Here is a 22,936-nt window from a genome sequence, read left to right as displayed (position 1 = left end):
AAATTTTTACATAAGATTTAAAAAGTTGGATACAATTTAATATAGCCTTCCTTTCTGGACCCATTACACAGTGAATGCCTACAAGGTGAAGGTTAGAGCTGCATAGAATCACAATTAAATTTCAGCTATAAAAGTAAAACACTTTGGTTGATTTGTATAGTTAAATAATCCTTGTGAACATGACATGTAGGAATGATTGGGTATTACTCAGAAGTATTTAAATGAAACTAGATAAATTACCATTTTAATATTCTTGGGTCTCAACAAAGTTATTCATAGTCAATTATTAATTTTAATTTATTACTTTGGGATCTTATCTTAGAACCTAAAGGATTTTGACTTAAGTTTATTCTTTTGCTTAGCTAATTTAATCACATTTTATTATTTACTGTATATTTTATTGTGTACAGTAGTTTTGTATTGAAGATAATACTTTTTCCTGGTAAATCAGATTCTCTATTCTTCATCCCTCTGTTCTTTCCAAATCTGAGTTGGAAGGTGAAGACCTTCTAGAATATGAACCAATTTCGTTGTATTTAAGTACAATGACAATAAAGATTATACTTATAGAATAGATTTGAGGGCTTCAATAGAAGATAAGAAAGTTTCCATTATACAATAAATGTATACTTATATTTAAGTATTAGATGGGTGAAAACAGTAAGGACAAATAAGACTACTAGTAAAATCAATTCTGTTTATGAGAAAAATAATGAAAGTAATTATTTTTACAGAGAGATTGGAGGAAGAGTACTTACAGTAGAATCTAGACTTCCAAATGATCTACTTGAATTTGAAGGAGATTTCTCTTTGGAGGGACTACAACTCTGGAAGACTGCATTTTTGGCAATGGCACAGAGTCCTAGGCCAGGTTCTCCCCTTCGAAATAGCCAATTTTCTACTGATAAAAAACAAAGGAACACCCGTAAAATTAATGACAAAAAGTTAGTGATCATGCCTTGCAAATGTGCACCAAGCTATCAGCAAATTCAGTCATGGCTTCAAGCCAAAGAAGATTATGAATATTTTAAAAAAAGAGCTGTCATCAAATCAATTGAAATAGAAAAGATTGATGAGAATTTGAACAATATGTCTTTGCCTAAGAATCTGTGTGATCAGATAGTCAAGGTTGCTGTGAGTTCTGGTATATCAAGCAAACCTGCTGTACAATCAGAAGATCTGTGCTTTTCATCTTCAAATCCCACATCACCTCAAACTATGGAAAAGTTTGGTGTAAATGTCTCTGAAATGAGTAAGTCTACTGTTAAAGTAAAGACAATGCCGCTTGTTCCTGCAGCAATAGATAAGGATAAAAAAGAGGAAGATTGTACCAATTACAGTTCTCCTGATTCACCAGGACTTCCTCCCTGGCAACAAGTTGTACCCACTGATTCTAAGCAATCTGATTTAGAAGACTCAGAGGGTGTATTGTCTTCTCTAGAAGAAAATAAATCTGTAGCTGAGAAAGAACAGAAATCTGTCAAAAAGGAAAGCAAAATACCATTCTGTGTCTCCCCATTGAGCAAAGAACTGGATGGCAATTCTGATATTTGCTTTCATAGTACACCTATCAGGGAACATATGTCTAAAGGAATACCAGAAGCACTTGGATGTACTCCATTATCAGGTAAGCTTATGACCAAAGAAATACAGCACTTAAAACTAAATTCAGTTAGTTACTGCATTACTTACTTGTATTAAGTTTATTATGATTGCCCAGCCCACAACACCTGAGTGGCTTACAGTATCCAGATTTTAAAAGTTAAAAGCACGAAACAAAAAGTGTCAGCCCAGACTAAAAACAACCAAACCAATAAAAATCTGGTGAGTTCCACAGAGGCACTAACTCCAGACTTGGTCTCTAGAGCCTGGAATCCCAAGAAAGTTAACACTATACTTCTCTTGGGAGTATTGTTCCAGGGGACAGAGAAGACACTTCTTCAATCCCCCAAAATGGCAATGCTTAATTGAGGGGATCTCGGGCATAGCTATTCTGCCTGAATACCAAATAGGCATAAACTATTATAGACAGGTGGTCCCTAAGAAAATGAGCCCCTATGCCATAAAGGACTATATAGGTAATGGCCAATATTTCAGATTGCACCCTGAAACCAACTGACAGCCACTGCTGTTTATGTAGTAACACATGGGCAAAATGAGATACCTATAATTGCTCAGGCCATTGCATTTTGGCATAGCTGTACCTTTCAGATTGTCTTCAAGGGCAGCCCCATGGTAGAGCACATTTCAAATTCCAGTCATTAGATGAGCAGGGCATGAGTAACTATCTATAGGACCTCCTAGTTGAGAAAAAGAGACAACTGGCACACAAGAGTGTCAGCTGCCATCTGCTCATCAAGTCCAGAAAGACCAGAATGTTGCTTACTAATCTCAAAGCTTTCCAAGACCAACAGTGAAAACCTACCCAACACAAGGAAACCCAATACTACAGCCACTCAGTCTTGTCAGGCTTGAGCCAAAGTCTGTTTCTCCATTCAGACCTAAATGGCCTCCAGACACTGATTTAGTAACTGACCATTTCACCTGTGCAGCCTGGAGTTGAGATGTAAAATTGGGTATTACTAGAGTACTCATTATACCAAAACCTGAACTGATGGATAATCTCATCTAACAGTTTAGTTAGATGTTACCGAGGAAGGGGACCTGAGGTATCTGTAATAGGATGTGGGAATAACTTTGAGAGGTATCAGTCCATAGAAGCAAGAAGAGTATGGAGATGTCTTAGAAGGGACCTTCACAGTTTTCTGGAAAGTAAAAGTATAGAAGGAGAAAAATGCTTTCAGACTTGCAAGATTCTTCTACTGTAGCCTTAACAATAAAAATAGTGTTAGTATTCATGGTTGGTGCTTCTTGTTTGGACTACTTCAAAGAGCTGACATCACTCATCCAAATATCATCTTCCTAAGAGAAGCAGAAAATTTCACTTGGAGTTTTAGAAATGGCCTCCAATCCCCAGGGACCACTTCTTTTTTTCCTGAATTGCAGGAATGCTGCAAAACCAACAGTAAGTAGATATACAAGTAAGCAGTTTGAGAAACACCATGATACAACTAACACAACAACTGGGGACAAAATTTGCCTCAACCAATAGCAGCTCCACAACCTGCAGCTTTTCCTCCTATTTCTCAAGGTTATTCCCACATACCTTCAAAGTACTCTACAAGTGAGAGGCTGTGAACATGATCTCCCACTTCCCATCAATGCCAACTGAAAACAATCACTGAGGAAGTAGGTGAGCTGCTGCAGCAGCAAGGTGTCTCCCACTCTCAACCCTGCAGCTGGTTAAGGATACAGTGTCAGTGGTATCAAAAGCTGCTGAGCACAAGGATGGATGCACCATTCCCATCCCAGCTCCACAAAAATCACTGACAGACACAACTATTTTTACTCCTACTATATCTCTGTCTGAAACATAGATTAATAATTTCTCAAAGATTTGTAGCTGCCACCTAAATACTTCACAAAGAGAAGATTGGATTGCAAACTAGATGATAATTGTCCAGAATGGAGACATTTAGTGATGGTCTCTTGAAAAGTGGGCATACTACCATATCCTTCAAGACTAGAGTGACTACCTATACTTCAAAAATAGAATACAATATTAAATATGGCTTTAAACATAAAAGTATAGCCATTTAATATTTGCTCATTTAAAATAGCCATAATATTTGAATATATAAAGATATTGGCATCATAAATGTAACCAGGTAAATAAACCATTAACGAATTTGCAACATTTTCCTAATTTGCATAAGATCAAAATAAAATGATCAAATGTCATTCTTGATTCAGTATTGGGTTAATATTTGCTTGTTTCATGTTCAACATGTATTCTATCTGGAAAATACTCTTTATTTTTACTCACTATTTGCAGTGATTGAACCAGTAGCTTTCTGAATGCAAAGCCTGTGCTCTACAACTTTTTAATTAAAATAAACTTTCAAAGTTTTTGTACATAATTTAATCCATTGTACAGAATACAGAGTTGGAAGATAACTTTGATCGTCATTGTAATATTCCTGACATAAAACTATACAGTTCTGTCTTGAATTGAAGTTAATTCAGAGTTGTATTTATGTAATTTGGTCTTACAGTTTACTTATTTTGTTGGTGTGCATGCTCATTATATTTTAAGCTGCGTAGAGCTGTGTAACTGAAATGCATAGACATTTTTACAATACAAATTAAATTTTTTTTCAGCCATAGGACGAGATGTTCAAAAAGTTCGTTCTAGACGAGGAAGAAATGTTGATGCACTTCGTAAAGTACTTTTAACAACACAAATTAAAGTAAGAAAAAATGAAACGTTATGCTAACTTGGGTTTTGATTTTTGTCTTTTAAGTTTTGTTTTAAGACAATCCAGCTTCATTTCATTCTAGAATAACTTCTTTGTGGAAGTTTATATGATAGGGCATTCTGAAATGAGCCGAGTAGAGTAAAATAAATACCTTTGAATACCGAAAATTGCTTAGGAATTATTTGTAAAATGACTTTCTGTGATATACCATAACAGAAATCACTTTTAGGTTCATTTCTGCTGACTTAATATGAAAACTTGTTGCTAGCTGTTACACATAAAAGTATGCATTTCCTATTAAAAATGCATTTAAAGATTACACTGAGGGTGAACATTTAATGCTTTTGGGGGAACTTAAATGTTCCATGTTTGAAGAACACACTTGACATATTGTGTTTGACCTATTTGATTGAAGGATGTGCTAATATGCATTAGCAACAACCTTAGGAAACAGTATGTGGTATAGGTTGCAATTATGTGGCTATAACTATGGCTTTAAATGCTAAAACCACAGTATTACTGATGAAGTCAGTATTAGCTGTGCAGCTTCCTAGTCTTTTGTAATCAACTATAATTGAGTGCAGCATATTGAAGAGAGGCATGTACAAGCTTTCCTTAGCCATGTGGTTATTTCAGAGATATTTTCCAGGTGTAAGTCTTGTTTTAACAGAAAGAGCATCCCATTGGAATTGTGAAAAAAGCATTAGAAATTATAACAATATGATTGTGATTTTCTGCCTGGAATATGACCTGAGTATTTATTTGTGTACACTAGTTGAATGAACATGAATAAGATTTTGAGAGTTAAATTATTTAAATTATCAAAAAATTAGCCTTAATTATTAGAAGTTTGTTGTTTTATTTAACAGAACCAGTTCACTACTATAAATACTCAAAAGAAAGAAACTTCTCAGATTGAAGGACCATCTTTGAACAATTCTTATGGTTTTAAAATAAGTGTACAAAACCTGCAAGAAGCAAAGGCTTTACATGAGGTAAATCATTTTTTAATTGAAAAGCTTTACATACCCAATAAATGTTTCTCAGATCATTTTTGAAATTTTCAAAATGAAAGTACTTAAATCAAGATTGGCGAATATTCCTAGGCACTCACTAATTTATCCATTACCACTAAATTACATGATTTTATTGATTCCTGAAAAAGTTCACATTAATCACTTAAAGGATAAACTCATGCTTGATTGTTGAAAAAAGTTTTGCTTAATAGTATTTTATTTTAAATTGTTTAGAGATAATAATGTAAACTTTTCTGTGTAGGTACAGTATCTCACACTGCTAAGTATAGAATTGCATGCTCGAACCAGAAGAGATTTGGAGGCGGATCCTGAATTTGATCCTATCTGTGCTTTATTCTACTGCATCTCATCTGACACACCATTGCCAGATACTGAGAAAATGGAAATCACTGGTGCTATAGTGATTGATAAAGACAGAGCAAGAACTATCTCAACCCAAGGTCCTTATTTCATTTTGTTTTCTTTAAAATTATTGCCAATATTTTCAATTTATTGTATTTAGATATTAATAAACATAATAAATAAAAATGTGGTTTTGAACTATGTTTGCTAATGTTTAAATTCATGTCATCTCATTGTAGAATCATGGACTTATAGTAGATGGTTTCCACCTTATATCTTTTTATGAACATTTGCAAGGGCTATAATTCTTAACACTTACCTAAGTATATATTAAACAGTGTTTAATATCTTGTAGCATGCTCCTGCAGAAGTCCTGAAGATATATAAAGAGGAAAGCATATCCTAGATGGCAGGCCTCAAAACTCTTGTGCTGAACTAGTCCTTTTTAATTTCCTGGACTGTTCAAGGAATTCAGTTTTGGTAATCTGTCTTAATTGGTTTGAGTAAAGATAGAACATGGAATATGTTATATGTTGCATAAGGGTTGTTGTGTGGTTTTCTCTGATCTCTGTAGGGTCTAAAGAGGGCCCTTATTGTATTGTACCTTTTTGGCTTTGTTTAGACCAGTGATACTCAACCTGTGGCTCTAGAGCTGGATGCTCTTGAGGCCCTACAGGCGGCTCTCGCAGTGTAGGCATCTGATCGGCGCTCCACTCTATCAGGCAGCGCGGGGAGCTCTGACCAAAGGACCGGCAGTGTGGGAGTCACTGAAGTACCTCCTCCCATAGGAGGAAAGCGAAGGAGCTGCTGGGATCCCCCTGCCAGGTAAGAATAGAAATCACTCCAGCCCAGCAGCCATGGGAAAGAATGGGGAGCCTCCCTTTTTTTCCCAGCAACCAATAAGAAACAAGGATAACAGCAATGGGGAAAAATGATATGCCATGACATGTTTCAGTAAATATTGTATGTGGTGACAAATACCACCAAAAATTAGGTAGCACCATGAAGAAAAGATTGCAATATTCACGTTTGATGTTATGCTCTGCAACAGTTAATGGTGAAGTGGCTCTCCAGCTGTTAAAGGTTGAGTACCACTGGTTTAGGCTAGTGAAAAAAAAATTAAACTTAATTACAAGAATAAAGTAATAAACTCTTAGATTTATATTCAGTAATTATGCTATTATTAAGGTTCTGAATAACATAATGTAACATGATAAAATTATATTTCATCCACTTTTATTTCTGGGTATTAAGTAATTCCTATTCTTATCCTTAGCATCCTTTGATAGCATTTTTCTTTAAAATATTTAATTTTAAAGCAATAGATTGATTTTACTAAATTATATCTTTCTAGAGGCTGCCTTCAGAAACTGAAAAGAATACATATAGACTGAATTCAACCATAATAGATTTAACACATTTTCTTTAAAAAACAGAGGTTGTATTTAATGTTGCAGAGTTATTAATACTGATTTTTTTATTTTTTTAAGATACTATTGACTGACAAAGTAAAATCTCATTTGTGATTATTCTACCATAAACTTTTTAAATTCTAAAAACACATTGACTAATGGACCATTACAACAAAAATCATGATCAAATTGAAATAGAAACATCTAAGAAAGTGTTTCAACCTCAACTTGATTTGGGCCATGTATGAGTTGTGTGGCTATTTAAAAATAATTTACTTGAAACTAGAAGTAATAAATGTGTTTTTAATTGTTTTGATGTGATTATCAATTAATTTCTAACAATATTGAATATTTTTTCCATTTGTCCTATGAGCAGGCCTTAGATTACATAATAGTTGCCTGAAAAGCTATGTTTCATAATGTTCACTGATCATTCCTAATCTCAGTTGATTATCATAATCCTGCACTGTCCTCAAGGAGAGTCTCTACCCTATTTTTACCTTGAAATGTTCATTAGCCACTTCTATCTAGAATCATTCCCATCAGTTTGTTTCCTGCCTACGTGAAGAATACCTGGGTAAAAGATAGTCCATGAACTTTTGTATAAGAGAAAGCAAGGTGCTCTCTGCATAGAGAGTTTAGTACTTGGATACCAAGGCAGTTTTGTTAATGAGATCTGTATTGATTAATATTCTACCTCTTTGTCATGTGTTAGACCAACAATATTTAAATGGTACTTATTGATAAGAGATTAATGTAGCATGGTTTTCTTCCTCTGAATCAGGCATATTCGTAATGTAGAATAACAAAAATTGGTAGCAGGAATTAAAATCTAAGGAAATTTTTTACTATCATTATAGTAAATTTTTCTAGTATAGATTAATAAAATGGTGCATATGAGGATTTATTGTGATTCATGTTCGTGAAATTTTATAGCATTTGAATCTTAGAAAAATCAGTGGTATAGCATTCTAAAAAAATTCAAAAATGTGTATGCGTTTCAATATGATAGAATCAAATAAATTTTTTGACATGAACTTGCTCATGCTTTGTCTGCAGCAGGTGGAGGAAGGGGGAGTGCCTGGAGCACAATTTGTACTGCTCACTGTCAAAACTGAAATGATCACGTTTTTCTTAAGAAATAAATGCATTTCAATTTGCTTTTCAGGTAATAGAGAACATGCCCCTTTGCTTGCAAGATCTGGTATCTCAGGGTTGGAAGTCACATATGCTACTGATGAGAGAGCACTTTTCCAGGAGGTAGTGAATATTGTTAAAAGGTAGTATTCTGTTTTTATTTTCAGCTTATAAATTTCTGATTAATTTTGTTCAACTTTTGGTCTCCCTTCTCTTTTTTTATGTCACCATATTTTAAGTTTTATTTTTTATAAAAGTTTGTTTTACGTCTTCATAACAATATATTTATCTTTTAAGGTATGTTTATTCAGATCTCTAAACCAGAATTCACATCAGTAGTACTGAAGTTGTAATATCCCTAAGATGCATGTGAAATCTAGAAAACTTCTTACTGTCTTACAATACAACCTTAAAAAAATCTACCAATAGGCAGGAAAGGGGTGGTTTTAATGACAACTTCATAGCAAAACTCATTGCTCCTTGTGATACAGGCAAAAATAAATAGGTAGGCATGATTTTTTTACATATGTCTTCTCCAAAGGGAAAGCTCTCCTTTTCCAAATTCAGTTTGGTGTATCATTTTCAAGTTCCTCACATGCTTTTATAGCATCCTCTGATCATGCACTTATAGAAGTTCAGATGTGTCTTTCTTCAAATCAACTGCCAAAGCTTTGAAGTCTTATTGTTATCCAGAAAGCTAAACTTTGAAACTTCTGGCTGGAATACATTCTCAAGGAAAATGTGTACTAGGCAGAGTACATTTGCAATTCTCTCTCTCTCCAACTAGAAAACTTCTGATGAGAATGGCATTGACCAAATCCAGGAAACCAGAATACTAGAGTTGCTGAAAGCAACCAGCAAAGGGTGGGTCCTGACGAAGCAGCGGATTCCTGTTCAGAGAAGACAAAATTGCAGGTAAGGAAATTAATTTTATCTTTCTCTTTTTTGGGAATCCGCTGCTCCGTCTGACTTACAAAACAACTTGGAAATAGCAAACCAATTCTGTTCTTTTAATTTTTTAAAACCTTCCACCGTTTTGGAAGTATAGGAAAAAATATCACTTCTCTGCATAAAGAAATCATTCCAAACAATAGAACATTACAATTTTTCTTTATCTCTGAAGATCAACAAATGAAGACTTGACCGCTGAAGGCTTCACTGAATGAAGAAAGCACACTGATTTCTCTATCATGAACAAGGCAAACCAAACATCTGGGTTGTTACCTGGTAAACACTTCTTGAAATGCTGCATGTCAGCTTCTAGGGCTGGCCAATGACTGGACTATGATGTGTACTTTCAGATAGTTTTGATAAAATATTTTTACTGTTTGAGGGATAAAGGTTACACCCCCTCTAAAATTGAATTGATGCAAGACTTTCAGTCAGTGGTTTCATTTAGAAAAATAATAATTCTATGTTGAAATGTATGAAATTATATTTCAAATAAATAACCTCCTGGATTTGAGTATATTTGAATTTTTTATTATTTTCCCCCAACTCATTATTTTTGGCTACGCCATTAATTTTATTAAATATTGGACAAAACAGTGTTCAAAATAGCTTTTGTTGCTAATGTTATGAATTATTATCATTACTGCAAATTCAATTTTGTTGGATTTAGTAGAAATTGGAGAACTCTTTTGAATGAGACAAAGACACGACTTAGAATATGTTGATTTTTAAAGATCATTCTATATTGTTTTGCAGATAAAATAAACCATTTGGGAATGGTTTAAACTATCTGTAGTTTGAAGGTTAGGTAATTTTTGAATGTGTATGTTTTCATTCCTTTGAAACAACTTAGTGTCTGACCTATTAAGTGTGGCTTATGTTGCTCAACCTAACAACTATAGTTCATTTTAATATTGGTTAGTGAAGCAAGCTATTTTAACCTATAGTTAACAAACCTTTCTTGTTCCCTCCTATTATTGCTAAAATATGATATTTTTTAGTTGGGTAACACATTAAATTGTGATTAATGGAAATGAAAATTTCAGAACAGCAGAGAGGAGAAGAAATGATCAAAATTCACTACAAGCGTATAATTCTGATACACCGTGTAATCTTTGATGTCTATGAACTGCATGTGATATAAAAATAAAATTTAGCAGAGCAGCTAAATTAATGCTGATCTCAAATCTCTATTCAGTGTACTTGACTACAATTTTTATTGCTTGGTTATCTGTAGTAACTGAGGATACAAAACAAATGTACAGAAATAACCAAATGGTTTCTGAAATGACCAGTGCAAAAAACGTCTCTGATTACCGAATCTGAGACACACACACATATATGCCTATCAAAGAAACTTTCCTGGTTGTAGACGGTGAAATATATTAAAATATTTTCACTCAGAGAAGTAATACAAATACAATACAATAGCAGAATTGGAAGGGACCTTGGAGGTCTTCTAGTCCAACCCCCTGCCTAGGGAGGAAATCTTACATCATTTCAGACAAATTGCTATCCAACATCATCTTAAAGACTTCCAGTGTTGGGGCATTCACAACTTCTGGAGGCAAGCTGTTCCACTGATTAATTGTTCTAACTGTCAAGACACTTCTCCTCAGTTCTAAGTTGCTTCTCTCCTTGATTAGTTTCCACCCATTGCTTTTTGTTCTGCCCTCAGGTGCTTTGGATAATAATTTGACTTCCTCTTCTTTGTGGCAACCCCTGAGATATTGGAACACTGCTATCATGTCTCCCCTAGTCCTTCTTTCTCTTAAGCTAGACATACCCAGTTCCTGCAACCGTTCCTCATATGTTTTAGCTCCAGTACTCTAGTCATCTTTGTTGCTCTTCTCTGCACTCTTTCTAGAGTCTCCACATCTTTTTTACATCGTGGCGACCAAAGTGTGGCCTTACCAAGGCATTATAAAGTTGTATTAACACTTCATGTGATCTTGATTCTATCCCTCTGTTTATGCAGCCTAGAACTGTGTTGGCTTTTTTGGCAGCTGCTGTACACTGCTGGCTCATATTTAAATGGTTGTCAACTAAGATTCCAAGATCCCTCTCACAGTTACTACTATTGAGCAAAGTACCACCTATACTGTACCTGTGCATTTTGTTTTTTTTTGCCTAAATGTAGAACTTACTTTTTTCACCATTGAATTTCATTTTGTTAGATAATGCCCAATGTTCATGTTTGTCAAGATCCTTCTGTATCTTAAGCCTATCTTCTGGAGTGTTGACTATTCGTGCCAACTTGGTGTCACCTGCAAATTTGATGAGTTCCCCATTTATCCCCTCATCCAGATCATTGATGAAGATGTTGAAGAGTACTGGGCCTAAAACAGAGCCTTGGGGTACTCTACTGCATACCTCCCTCCATGTAGATGCAGTTCCATTGAGGACTACACGTTGAGTGCGGTTGGTCAGCCAGTTACGAATCCATCTGGTGGTGATGCTGTCTAACCCACATTCTTCTACTTTATCTAGTAGTAGGTTATGGTCTGCTTTATCAAATGCCTTGCTGAAGTCCAAGTAAATTATATCGACGACATTCCTCTGGTCCACTAATTTTGTCACTTTGTCAAAGAATGCAATAAGATTAGTCTGGCATGATCTGTTTTTGACAAACCCATGTTGGCTTTTGGCCATTACTTTGTTTACTTCTAGGTGTTCGCTAATTCGTTGCTTGATTATCTTGTAATCTGTCCGGTCCTGGTTGAACTCGTCTGGGCTAGACAGGTGCTCACTTACCATTTTCTTCCCTATTTCAACTTGTGTTCCTAATCTGATTTTTGTGGTGCTGTTTTTAATAAGTTGGACTGTTTTATCCCTTTGTGTAAAGACTGATGCAAAAAATGAGTTAAATAGTTATGCTTTCTCCCTGTTAACTTGTCACCTTGCCATTTTCTCCCAGCAATGGACCAATTGTTTCCTTAACCTTTTTCTTGTTTTTAACATGTTGGAAGAAGCTTTTTTTGTTATTTTTTACTTTTGTGGCAAGCCTTTCTTCATTGTGAGCCTTAGCTTTCCTCATTTCATCTTTACAGGCTCGGGCTATTTGCTGATATTCTGCCTTAGTTATGTCCCCCTCTTTCCACTTTTTATACTTAACTTTTTTGTCTTTAAATTTGTCAGAGAGTTCTTTATGCAGCCATGCTGGTTTCTTTTGGGAGCTGTTATTTTTCTTCTTCGTTATTATTGTGCTAGACCGAGCTTTCGTAATCTCATTTTTCAAAATTTCCCAAGCTTCTTGAGTTGTTTTCCCCTTGAGGATTCTCATCCATGGAATCCTTCCCAAGCTCTCTCTAAGTTTATTAAAATTAGCTCTCTTAAAGTCTAATACTCTAGTTTGACTTTGTTCTACTACTTGTATTTGCATAATGTTGAATTCCAGTATTGCATAATCGCTTGCCCCAAGGTTCCTGTAGCTTCAACACCTCCTATCATTTCCTCTCTGTTAATGAGAATTAAGTCCAATATGGCCGATCCCCTTGTTCCCTTCTCTACCTTTTGGGAAACAAAGTTGTCTGCTAGGTTTGTTAGGAACCGGTTGGATCTTCCACTTGGTGCAGAGTTTGTTTCCCAGTTGATGTCAGGGTAGTTAAAATCCCCCATTACTATTGTGGTGTGCTTCCTACATACCTTAGTTAGCTGACTGGCAAAAAGTTCATCTACTTCCTCTGCTTGGTTGGGTGGCCTGTAGTATAGACCTATGGCAATGTCACACACCCCTCTCTTTAATATTGACCCAAATGCATTCAAGATAGTTCTCATCATTGTTGTGCTCTATTTCTGTAGAGATATAGTTAGTTCTTATATATAGTGCAACTCCACCTCCTCTTTTATTTGGAGCGGGCGCGCAATTTGGGCGTCCTCCTAGATGCCCGGCTGTCCATGGATGACCATGTGACAGCCGTGGCAAGGGGGGCGTTCCACCAGGTTCGCCTGGTGCGCCAATTGCGCCCCCTACTGGACCGGGATGCCTTGCGCACAGTCACTCATGCGCTGGTGACGTCTCGCTTGGACTACTGTAACGCTCTCTACATGGGGCTTCCCTTGAAATGCACCCGGAGGCTGCAGTTGGTCCAGAACGCAGCCGCGCGGGTAATTATGGGGAGTACTAGGTACTCCCACGTGACACCGCTCCTGCGCGAGCTGCACTGGCTTCCTGTGGTCTATCGGGTGCGTTTCAAGGTTTTGATAACTATCTTTAAAGCGCTCCATGGCTTAGGACCTAGTTACTTGCGGGATCGTATTCTGCCCCATACATCCCTGCGACCAATTCGCTCGCACAGAGAGGGGCTCCTCCAGGTGCCGTCCGCTAGACAATGTCGTGGGGCGGCGCCTAGGAGTAGAGCCTTCTCTGTGGCGGGCCCAGCCCTGTGGAATGACCTCCCTCCGGATATTAGGAATACCTCTGACCTCCGCTCCTTCCGTATTAAGCTTAAGACCCACCTTTTCCAAGCAGCTGGCCTGGCTCAACTTTGATTTAACCATATCGCTCCTGATGGGTTTTTAACTGGGTATTTTAATTATATTTAATTTCTAGGGGTTTTAAATACAGTATTTTAATTGTTTTTATCAATCGATCTCCTCCTTATGTATGTATGTATGTTTTAGTGTACCTTTGTTATATGTTTGTTTTGTTTACATATTTATTTCGAATGTTTCGTTGTACGCCGCCCCGAGTCCTTCGGGAGAGGGTGCGGCTAAGAAATAAATATATTATTATTATTATTATTATTATTATTATTATTATTATTATTATTATTATTATTATTATTATTATTATTATTATTATTATTATTATTATTATTATTATTAAATAATTTAAATCCTTCTAGCTGTATGTTCTAATTGTGAGTTTCATCCCACCAAGTTTCTGTAATGGCAACAATATCATATCTGCTCTCATTTACTTGAATTTCTAGTTCACCCTGTTTATTCCTCATACTCTGTGCATTGGTGTATAGATATTTTGAGTCCATTTAGTTAAGTTATTTAGTTAAACTGCAGTGGCTTTCTCCATGAAGGTTTTTAGTTTGTAAACTCAGTTTCTGTGAATTCTGTATCAAGTAGAACTGAAAATGGAATTTAAAAAGCTAATAGCTGTAACTATTCCTATTACTTCAGTAGTGACCTTTTTAATGTGAAATAACATTAGCAATAAACATGTAGCATTTCTGTAATCAAACAAGTTACATATCTTAATTTTAAATTCTATTTAAATTTAATGAGAACTTTGCTTGTCTTATAAGGATATTGAAATAATTCAGTGAATCTATCATCACATTAATACAGATAAGATTTTCAAGTAATAAAGTTGGACAAATCTGTATGACATAATTTAAATTTCATATAAACTTCTGATCTGTGTCTTAGTGAAATTTTGGCAAAGTTTGCAAATCAAATAAGTAAAACTTTTTTACTTTAACCGTTTATTTACTTATATATCTCAGTCATATTTACTCAGTCCTATTTACCCATTTAGACTATGGGTCACCAACATGCCAGTTAGGAATCTTTTACATGATTTGCTACAGCATAATTGGAGAAACAGTCTAGTACCATGATGGCAAACCTATGTGGCATGTGGAGCCCTTAGCTCCAGTGCGCCAGCTGATGTTCGGTCTTCCGGAGGGCCGGGGGAGGCCATTTTCACCCTCCCCCGGTTTCAAGTAAGCCTTCGGAGTCTAAAGAGGGTGAAAAATAGGATCAACAGGCCTGAACTTCCTGTTAGGCAGTTTTTCACCCTCCCTAGGCTCCGGAGGCTTTCCTGAAGCCTGGGGAGGGTGAAAATGGCCTCCCGGAGGCCCTCCAGAAGGCGGAAACGGATCATTTCCAAACTTACATTAAACCTATTTTTTCCCTCCCCAGGCTCCAGAGAGTGAGAAATTGGCCCAAGGGGCCAACTGGAAATTTGGAAACAATCTGTTCTCACTTCTGGAAGGCCGGGGAGGCCTTTTTCCCCTTACCCAGGCTTCAGGAAAGCCTCCCGAGCCTGGGGAGGGTGAAAATCCCCCCCCATGGGGGGTCATGTGCTCATGCGTGGGAGGCGCACACATGCACAGGTGGGTGGGGCACACATGCACAATTTTGGCATGCTTTTAGAAAAAAATTAGCCATCACTGGTCTAGTATATTTATTGAAAGGTTGATTGGCACCAAGGAATACCAGATTCAACTCTACTCTAAACCATGAAAGCTCATGGGATGATATGAGATCAGTGGGAAAAATTGTAAGAGATAATTTATGTAGACTGCCTTGAACTTCTGGAAGAAAGTGCATGCTATAAACTTTATTTTATTGAAAATACTGGATTTGAATTTGGAAATGTGGTCAGAAATATTATCTATCCAATTAGTAATATCTATCATAAACATTAGGGCAGTAATAGATGCCATACTTTTAACTGTGGAAGACATCATCTTCTATTTTTATGACTACATTGAAGAAAAGCTGATAAAGAGTTCATATTGTTTTATATTGTTATACACACACACACACACACACACATTTTCTTTTTGTGGTTACAAAACTAGAATTTAAGTAACTGAAATGTTTACAAGATTACTGAGCATACGCACCCAATTATTGCTATTTATTCAAAGTACACCTATTATTTCAGTGTATCAGCTAGATAGATTTCTGAACCAGAGAGCTGTATTGTATCAATTACATTAAGGTCTCCATTTCTACATACCAAAGAGACCTCCACACAAAAGAGATGTAACTAAAGACACACAGAAAAATACTTTATAAAAGCTGCTATAATTTCCAGCATCAAGGGATACTTTTTTATTTCTTTTTACAAAAATGACCCTCTGAATTCATTTATCCTAATTTTTGTGTACAAAAAGGCCTTCAAAAACTTGGACTAAACAAATCCTTGACACTCTGCTTTATGTTACATAGTGCACATAGTGTAGTCCTACTGAGCTAGTCAATTTTTTAAAGTCTAATTTCCCATATAGAGAAAATATTTTGTAAGGAGAAGCATTCATTTATGTATGAATCCCCCAGCAGAAGCTTTGATATGCTACAATTCAGGCACAGAATTAATGCCTTGATAAGAATGAAATTATTATTCTGAATATAAATATTCATCATTTTCTTCACAAGGCAAGGGTAAGCAAAATAGTTTTCGATATATGTATATATATTTTTCAGCCAATGTTTCTGTTAAATGGATTCTTGATTATTTTTAATTGGTAACTAATTAGCATTATAATAATCATCTACCTTGTGGATCGACAATTTTTTCTATCTGAATGGAACATTGCAGATTTCTAGGCATGCTCAGTATTGATAGAAAATTTCATTTTATTTGAACTGACCATTAGGAATCTTATCAGCATTCATCTGAATACATTATTTATGAGAATTAAATCTTTCAGACTGTCTTTTTATTCATTAGAAACCAAAATGTTATATACATTTAGTTTGCCATGGCTAACAATCTATATTGGCATATTTCAAATACTAGCACAAAGCTACTTGGCCTTTTTTATTTTTAGGGGAAAGGTACAAAACAAGTTAAACAATATAGTGATCTATCAATGTAAAGAAAAGCACATCAAATGTTTACTGAACATTTTTTTAAAGAAAATAATGATTGCAAATAACTGTTAGCTTCACTTTTCCAATTGTGAAATGGAAATAAATTTACCTTTGATTACTCAGTTTCTGTGGAAACTAATTTGTGGAATACTAGCACATTAAAATGAAGTTTAGTAGCCATAAAAATTACTCTATTTTATAGCATAACCTAAAATAAGATATTTAATGTTTTTGATCCTATAAAACTGGTTTCTCTGAATAAAAACTCATAATAAATTTTTGAAAAAACATGCTGAAAAAACATACATCTTGAGTAATAAAACAGATTTTTTTAGACCAGATATTGGAATCTATGAAATTAATGAATTAAGTGATAACGCTGTGTACTTTTTTCCTTTTAACTCTAAATTCAATCCATTTTGTTAAAAAAAGGGTGCCTTTCATAATGCCTTTAGTCAGGCATTTCTTAGAATTCAAAAACTCCAGGTTCCAAATTATTTTGTCATCTTCACTTGAGTCCCAATCCAGTTATTTGACAAATAATGACAATACAGGTAGTTCTTGATTTACGACAGTTCATTTAATGACCATTCAAAGTTATAACGGCCCTTTAAAAAGTGACTTATGACCGTTTTTCATATGATCATTGCAGTGTCCCCGTTGTGGTGACACAACATTCAAAATTCAGGCACTAGATATCTGATTCATATTTATGATGGTTGCAGTGTCCTGGTGTCATGTGATCACCTTTTGCAACATTCTAACAAGCAAATTCAAGGGAAAGCCAGATTCACTTAACTATGTTACTAACTCAACAACTATAGTGATTCACTCAACAACTGTGGCAAGAAAAGTCATAAAATGGGGCAAAATTCACTTAATAGCTGTTTCACTTAGCAGCAGAAATTTTGGGCTCAATTGTGGTCATAAGTTGAGGACTATCTGTAGACAGTACTTAAAATTAAATTTGTGTACCCCTTTCCACACAGTACCTCATAGGAAATTAAACTTCACCAAACAACTATATTTAATTTAGTGACATTTTCAGCTTTAATGAATAAATTTAAATTAAATAATTGGTTATATGAAGACATATCTTTCTCTTTTTAGGTATGATCCAGATATTATGTTAGGCTATGAAGTCCAAATGCATTCTTGGGGATACCTCTTACAGAGAGCTGCTGCTCTGGATGTTGATTTATGTCAGATGATCTCTCGTGTTCCAGGTGTGTTTGTGAACCATGTGTTAGTTATGAGTCTTCTGTCCCATTTTTTGAAATGACCATTAGCTGAGTGCATTCTGTCCTTCTAGCAAGCTGTTAATTCATCAGTTTCATAGAGAAATTTGACTTACTAAATTTATGGTGTTAAGTAGCTGTATCCATATTCTGCTTGTATTTCTAACCTTATTTCTGGTAAGGGACAGAAATAGGACATGCAGCTATCAAAATAAGCAGCATATGAATCTAATGTGAGTAAATTAAGGTCACCTTGTTACTCCATACTTACTTTGCAACCTGATGTTTGCCAGCAGATATGAAGTATAATTGCCACAGAGGGATATCAGGTTTTTATTACCTGTGAAGCCAAAGGTATATATGACATAAATTCAGACCTGCAGGTCTGTTTCTTAAAGTGTTATGTTTTCTTCTCCTGGCTCAGTAGTGCAAGGGAAAAAAATGAGAATTGTGTTTGTATTCTTAAGTTGTGATACAGCATAGAACTTGTCAGGATGGTTTACTACCATTATAATAAACTTAGATTTAAGCATGAATGATTTGTTCTGATACTTGCACATTTAGTATTTGTCATTAATTTTTTTTTCATTTTTTATTCTAGACGATAAGAAAGAGAACAGATTTGCTTCAGATCTAGATGAATATGGAGCAGATACAATGAGTGAAATAAACATTGTTGGAAGAGTTATATTAAATATCTGGAGAATTATGAGACATGAGGTAACATCTGGCAAAATTATTAAACTAGGAAAAGGGCAATAGGATTATTAGGTGTATATAAATTCAAATTATTATAAAATAATATTTCCAACGGGCTTATTCTGAAATAAATTACTCATCTTGTTTTTAGAATGGTAGAAATATGCTTATGGAGTTTTCTTTACCAGAATACCATAGAGAGAATCTGCCTGGTTTGTGTTATTGCATTGTGGAGGAAAGGAGGAAATAGCAAAGGTTGGATAGAGCAAAATAGTACTAAATACCTATTGCTGGATAATACAGTAGTATATCCTGGTTAATCTTTTGGCGGTATTCTGTTTAAAGACCAGATGCTTACTTAGTGTTATTTCGCTTGAAATATATTAATTAAACTTGTCTGTGTAGTGTTAGTCTAAGTCATACTCCTCTAATGTAAGTCATTCTTCTCCAGCCTCATTTGTCTGAAGTGTGAGTATAATTTGAGTATAATAATTTCTTCAAAGAAGTTGTTGAAGGATGAATTGGTCGTCAATAGATGCATAGAACACATTATACAAAATAGACAATAAAAAACCTAAGAAAAGCTACACATCCCTCCAGCAGCCTGCATAAGGGTAAGCAGGAACAATCACGCAGCCTGCAAGAAAACCACCAACTTCAGAGAGCACAAAGGACTCCACAATCATGTAGAAAACTAGTCAAATCAAGGAATCACAAATGAGAAAACCACTTCCCCACCAAAGTGGCAGAGCAAGTACTACATATAAATAGGCAGCAAATCACACACTCACTTGCATTGATGATGTCAGTTGGATAATGAAATGTCTTCAAGCAAGCTTCCAAGCTCAGCAGTAAGGTCTCCCAACTGTTCAATCCGGAACTATAGATATTCTGTTCCATTGAATATAAACTCCCAGAATTCCCTAGCAGTGTTCTATGGGTAACCACCGGTTTCTAAATATTTTTACTTTAGAATCAAGCTGTACCGTATTTTTTGGAGTATAAGACACACCGGAGTGTAAGACGCACCAAGATTTTGAAGAGGCAAATTTTTGTACTTTGCAAACCTCCCAAAAACGGCCCATTTCTTGCGAAAATAGGCCTATTTTTTTCCAAAAAGGCATGAATAGTCTTTAGAGGGCTTGCAAAGTGTTCCTGGGGGGTGCCCCCCCCCAAAACAAGCAAAAAATAGCCCATTTTTTGCAAAAGCAGACCCATTTCTTGTCAAAAAATGCATGCATAGCCTTTAGGAGGCTTATAGAGTACTCCTGGGGCGGGGGGGGGGCAAAATTGAGCAAGAAACGGACCGTTTTTCACTCATTTCTGCATTCCCCAGCTCCCAGGAGCTCTCTGAAAGCCTTCTACAGGCTCTGCATGGCCATTTTGGTGAAGGGGCAGGGTTTCACGAGGGAAAAAATGCTATATTCAGTGTATAAGATGCACCCAGATTTTCAGCCTCTTTTGAGGGGAAAAGGTGCATCTTATACTCCGAAAAATATGGTAGTTAGTTTTATAGTCTAATTTGTTTTTCTGTGCTTAGAATTGATTTTCTGCGCTTTGTAATGATTAGGTAGTAACTATCATTCATGTAAAAGGTAGTTTTTCCATATTCTTTGAGGAAAAGCAAATGGTCCCTGCTTCTTGAGTGGAGGAGGTGCAATTATGCTAGTGAGAAATACTGGATCAGGGATATTTTTTAAATTGTAATGTTGCCTTAATATCTGACTACAGCTGAGGTATCCAAAGCTGATGACTGCCCAGATTGGCTTCATAGAAGGACAAGTCCTTTGTGTGAACTAAGATAGAAATAACCAGAGATAGATATAATATAGAGCCTATTTTTCTTGAAGCACATTTTTTGCTGATTTTTCTCCCATTTAGGTTTCTTTGCAATGCTCATTAGAATGCAGTAATAATATATTAGTTTGGTTGAGATGGGAAGTATTTTTAGCTGCATTTCTGATTATCTTAGTGATGCAAAGCCTATCAAAGCTCAAGATCACTGTGAGAGCCCAAAGTATGTCTCTGTGGCGTAAAGGGTTTGCTCTTAACTTCCTCCAACGTTTTCCTGGCATACGTTCTGAGGTTTTGGTCAGTATTTAGTGTTTGAAATCTGAATCCTTGCCTGTTCTATACCACATTCTTTGTAAAATGAAACTATTAAACGTTGGGTCAGTTTTCAACCTATTTCTGTGTAATTGCATTCCATGTTCTGGATATAAAATATAGAAAAATATAACCATCCAAATTTTCTATTTTTTAGGTGGCTTTGACCAACTATACATTTGAAAATGTGAGCTTTCATATACTTCATCAGCGTTTCCCACTCTTCACTTCTCGAGTTCTGTCTGATTGGTTTGACAACAAGGCAGACATCTATCGGTAATTGTCTGTAATGAGCATTTTAATTGCCTGGTACTAAATGCAATTATATGTTAAAAAAGAGAAATTATAATTGTAAGTTCCAATCTGAAGTTGTAAATCAACAGGTCAGCATTATAGATCAGACCTCCAAATTCATTTTCCTGATTTTATCAGGCACATTTTGTAGTAGATCAAGTTGCTTGCAGTCTCCCCCTGATCTTTTTCTCTTTTGGGGGTGTGAAAAGGAGAACAGAAGGTTATACTTGCATTCTAGATTAATTGCTGCTTGGAATGTCATTCTGGACCTTGAACAATATTTAATTGTGATTTGTTTAGGAAAGATATTGTATGACTGGTAGAATAATGGTGTTCTATATTAACAAATAACTTGAATTTATTAGATTCAATTAATAACAAGTCTCAGGTTTTTTTAAAAAAGTAAAAAGTGGGCTGTTTCAGTTTGTTGAAAATATGAGGCTTCCTGCTGTTTTTTTTCATAGTGTTTTAGCTCTGTTATAAGTCTGTTCACTGAATAGAAAGATGTCATGCTATCTAAAAAATACATTGGCTATACAACTAATTAAGAATACAGTATGCTTGATAAGCCACTCTACTTTTATATTTAAAATACAATTCCCATGGAATTGGCTGAAATGCATGAAAATTACATGATATGAATTATCAGGGCAATGCTATTGTAAGCAAATAAAATTAATCTATTCAACTTGCAATTATTTTACATTGTCTCATAGCTTCACAGGACAATTTGTATTCTGTATCAGGTCAATGCTTACAACAGCATTGATCTGATAATACATATCAAATTCTTGGCATTTTTTAAAAAATACTCTTCTGATTTAGTTTTGAATGTTTTACATATTAATGCTTTTATTTTAAAGGTGGAAAATCGTAGATTATTATATTAGTCGTGTTCGTGGGAATATACAGCTATTAGAACAAGTGGATTTGATTGGCAGAACAAGTGAAATGGCAAGGCTGTTTGGAATTCAGTTCTTGCATGTGTTGACAAGAGGATCACAGGTAACTTTTAATTGCCTTGATTTAATTGTTTAAAAATGAACATATCCTTTTTAATTTGTGGAGAATTATAGTAAACATAAATAATTACTTTATGTTACAGACAAGCTGTAGATTGCTTTAGCCAATCATTTATTTTGGTTCAGGTCTATCCTTCCTCTTTGAAAAGAGAGATAACTAGCCACAAATACCTTTGGTTCCTGAATTAGTTCTAGGATAGATTATATTTTCTGTTGTCTTATCTCTGGCACTTTCCATTGGTCTCAGAATTGTGTTGTTGAATAGATAGGTGTTCCTTTGAAAAATAATATGGGATGCAGCTTTGGTTTCCTGATTAATGTCTTATACCAGCCATTGATGCTGGGATCTCCACATTGTAGCTTTAATTATGAATATTCATGAATAAACTGAGTTGTTGGACTTTTGTTAGTCATAACATTGATAAACATGCATTCAATTTCTAGGTTGGATTGCTAATTACTGAGCTTTTGTTTTATTTAGTATCGTGTGGAATCAATGATGCTACGAATTGCCAAACCAATGAATTACATTGCTGTGACACCTGGCATTCAACAGCGAGCTCAAATGAGAGCCCCTCAATGCATTCCTTTAATAATGGAGCCAGAATCTCGTTTCTACAGTAATACTGTCCTTGTGCTAGATTTTCAGTCTCTATACCCATCCATAGTGATAGCATACAATTACTGCTTTTCCACTTGCTTGGGACATATTGAAAACTTGGGGAAGTAAGTATTAATCATCTAAATCTCTGTGCATGGTTGTACTACTAATAGAATAAATGATTAGCACTCTTTTTCAGGTTGCATACGAACCTA

At 35.4% G+C, this 22,936-nt stretch overlaps 1 protein-coding gene across 1 annotated transcript in view; it reads left to right on the top strand.

Moving 5' to 3' along the window:
- Nucleotides 1-22,936, top strand: part of REV3L (REV3 like, DNA directed polymerase zeta catalytic subunit) — a 74,197-nt gene that overhangs the window by 37,834 nt on the left and 13,427 nt on the right. Inside the window, exons 14-23 of the mRNA XM_081944625.1 lie at nt 735-1,627; nt 4,222-4,310; nt 5,189-5,314; nt 5,598-5,796; nt 8,279-8,390; nt 17,872-17,987; nt 18,601-18,719; nt 20,962-21,080; nt 21,962-22,103; nt 22,602-22,846. Of these exons, the coding sequence (XP_081800751.1) occupies nt 735-1,627; nt 4,222-4,310; nt 5,189-5,314; nt 5,598-5,796; nt 8,279-8,390; nt 17,872-17,987; nt 18,601-18,719; nt 20,962-21,080; nt 21,962-22,103; nt 22,602-22,846 (2,160 nt within the window). The remainder of the gene's footprint in view (nt 1-734; nt 1,628-4,221; nt 4,311-5,188; nt 5,315-5,597; nt 5,797-8,278; nt 8,391-17,871; nt 17,988-18,600; nt 18,720-20,961; nt 21,081-21,961; nt 22,104-22,601; nt 22,847-22,936) is intronic.

This window comes from Natrix helvetica (genome assembly GCF_964273705.1).
Source record: "Natrix helvetica genome assembly, chromosome: 2".
Classification (NCBI taxonomy): Eukaryota; Metazoa; Chordata; class Lepidosauria; order Squamata; family Natricidae; genus Natrix; species Natrix helvetica.
This window is presented reverse-complemented; position numbering and strand designations above follow the sequence as displayed.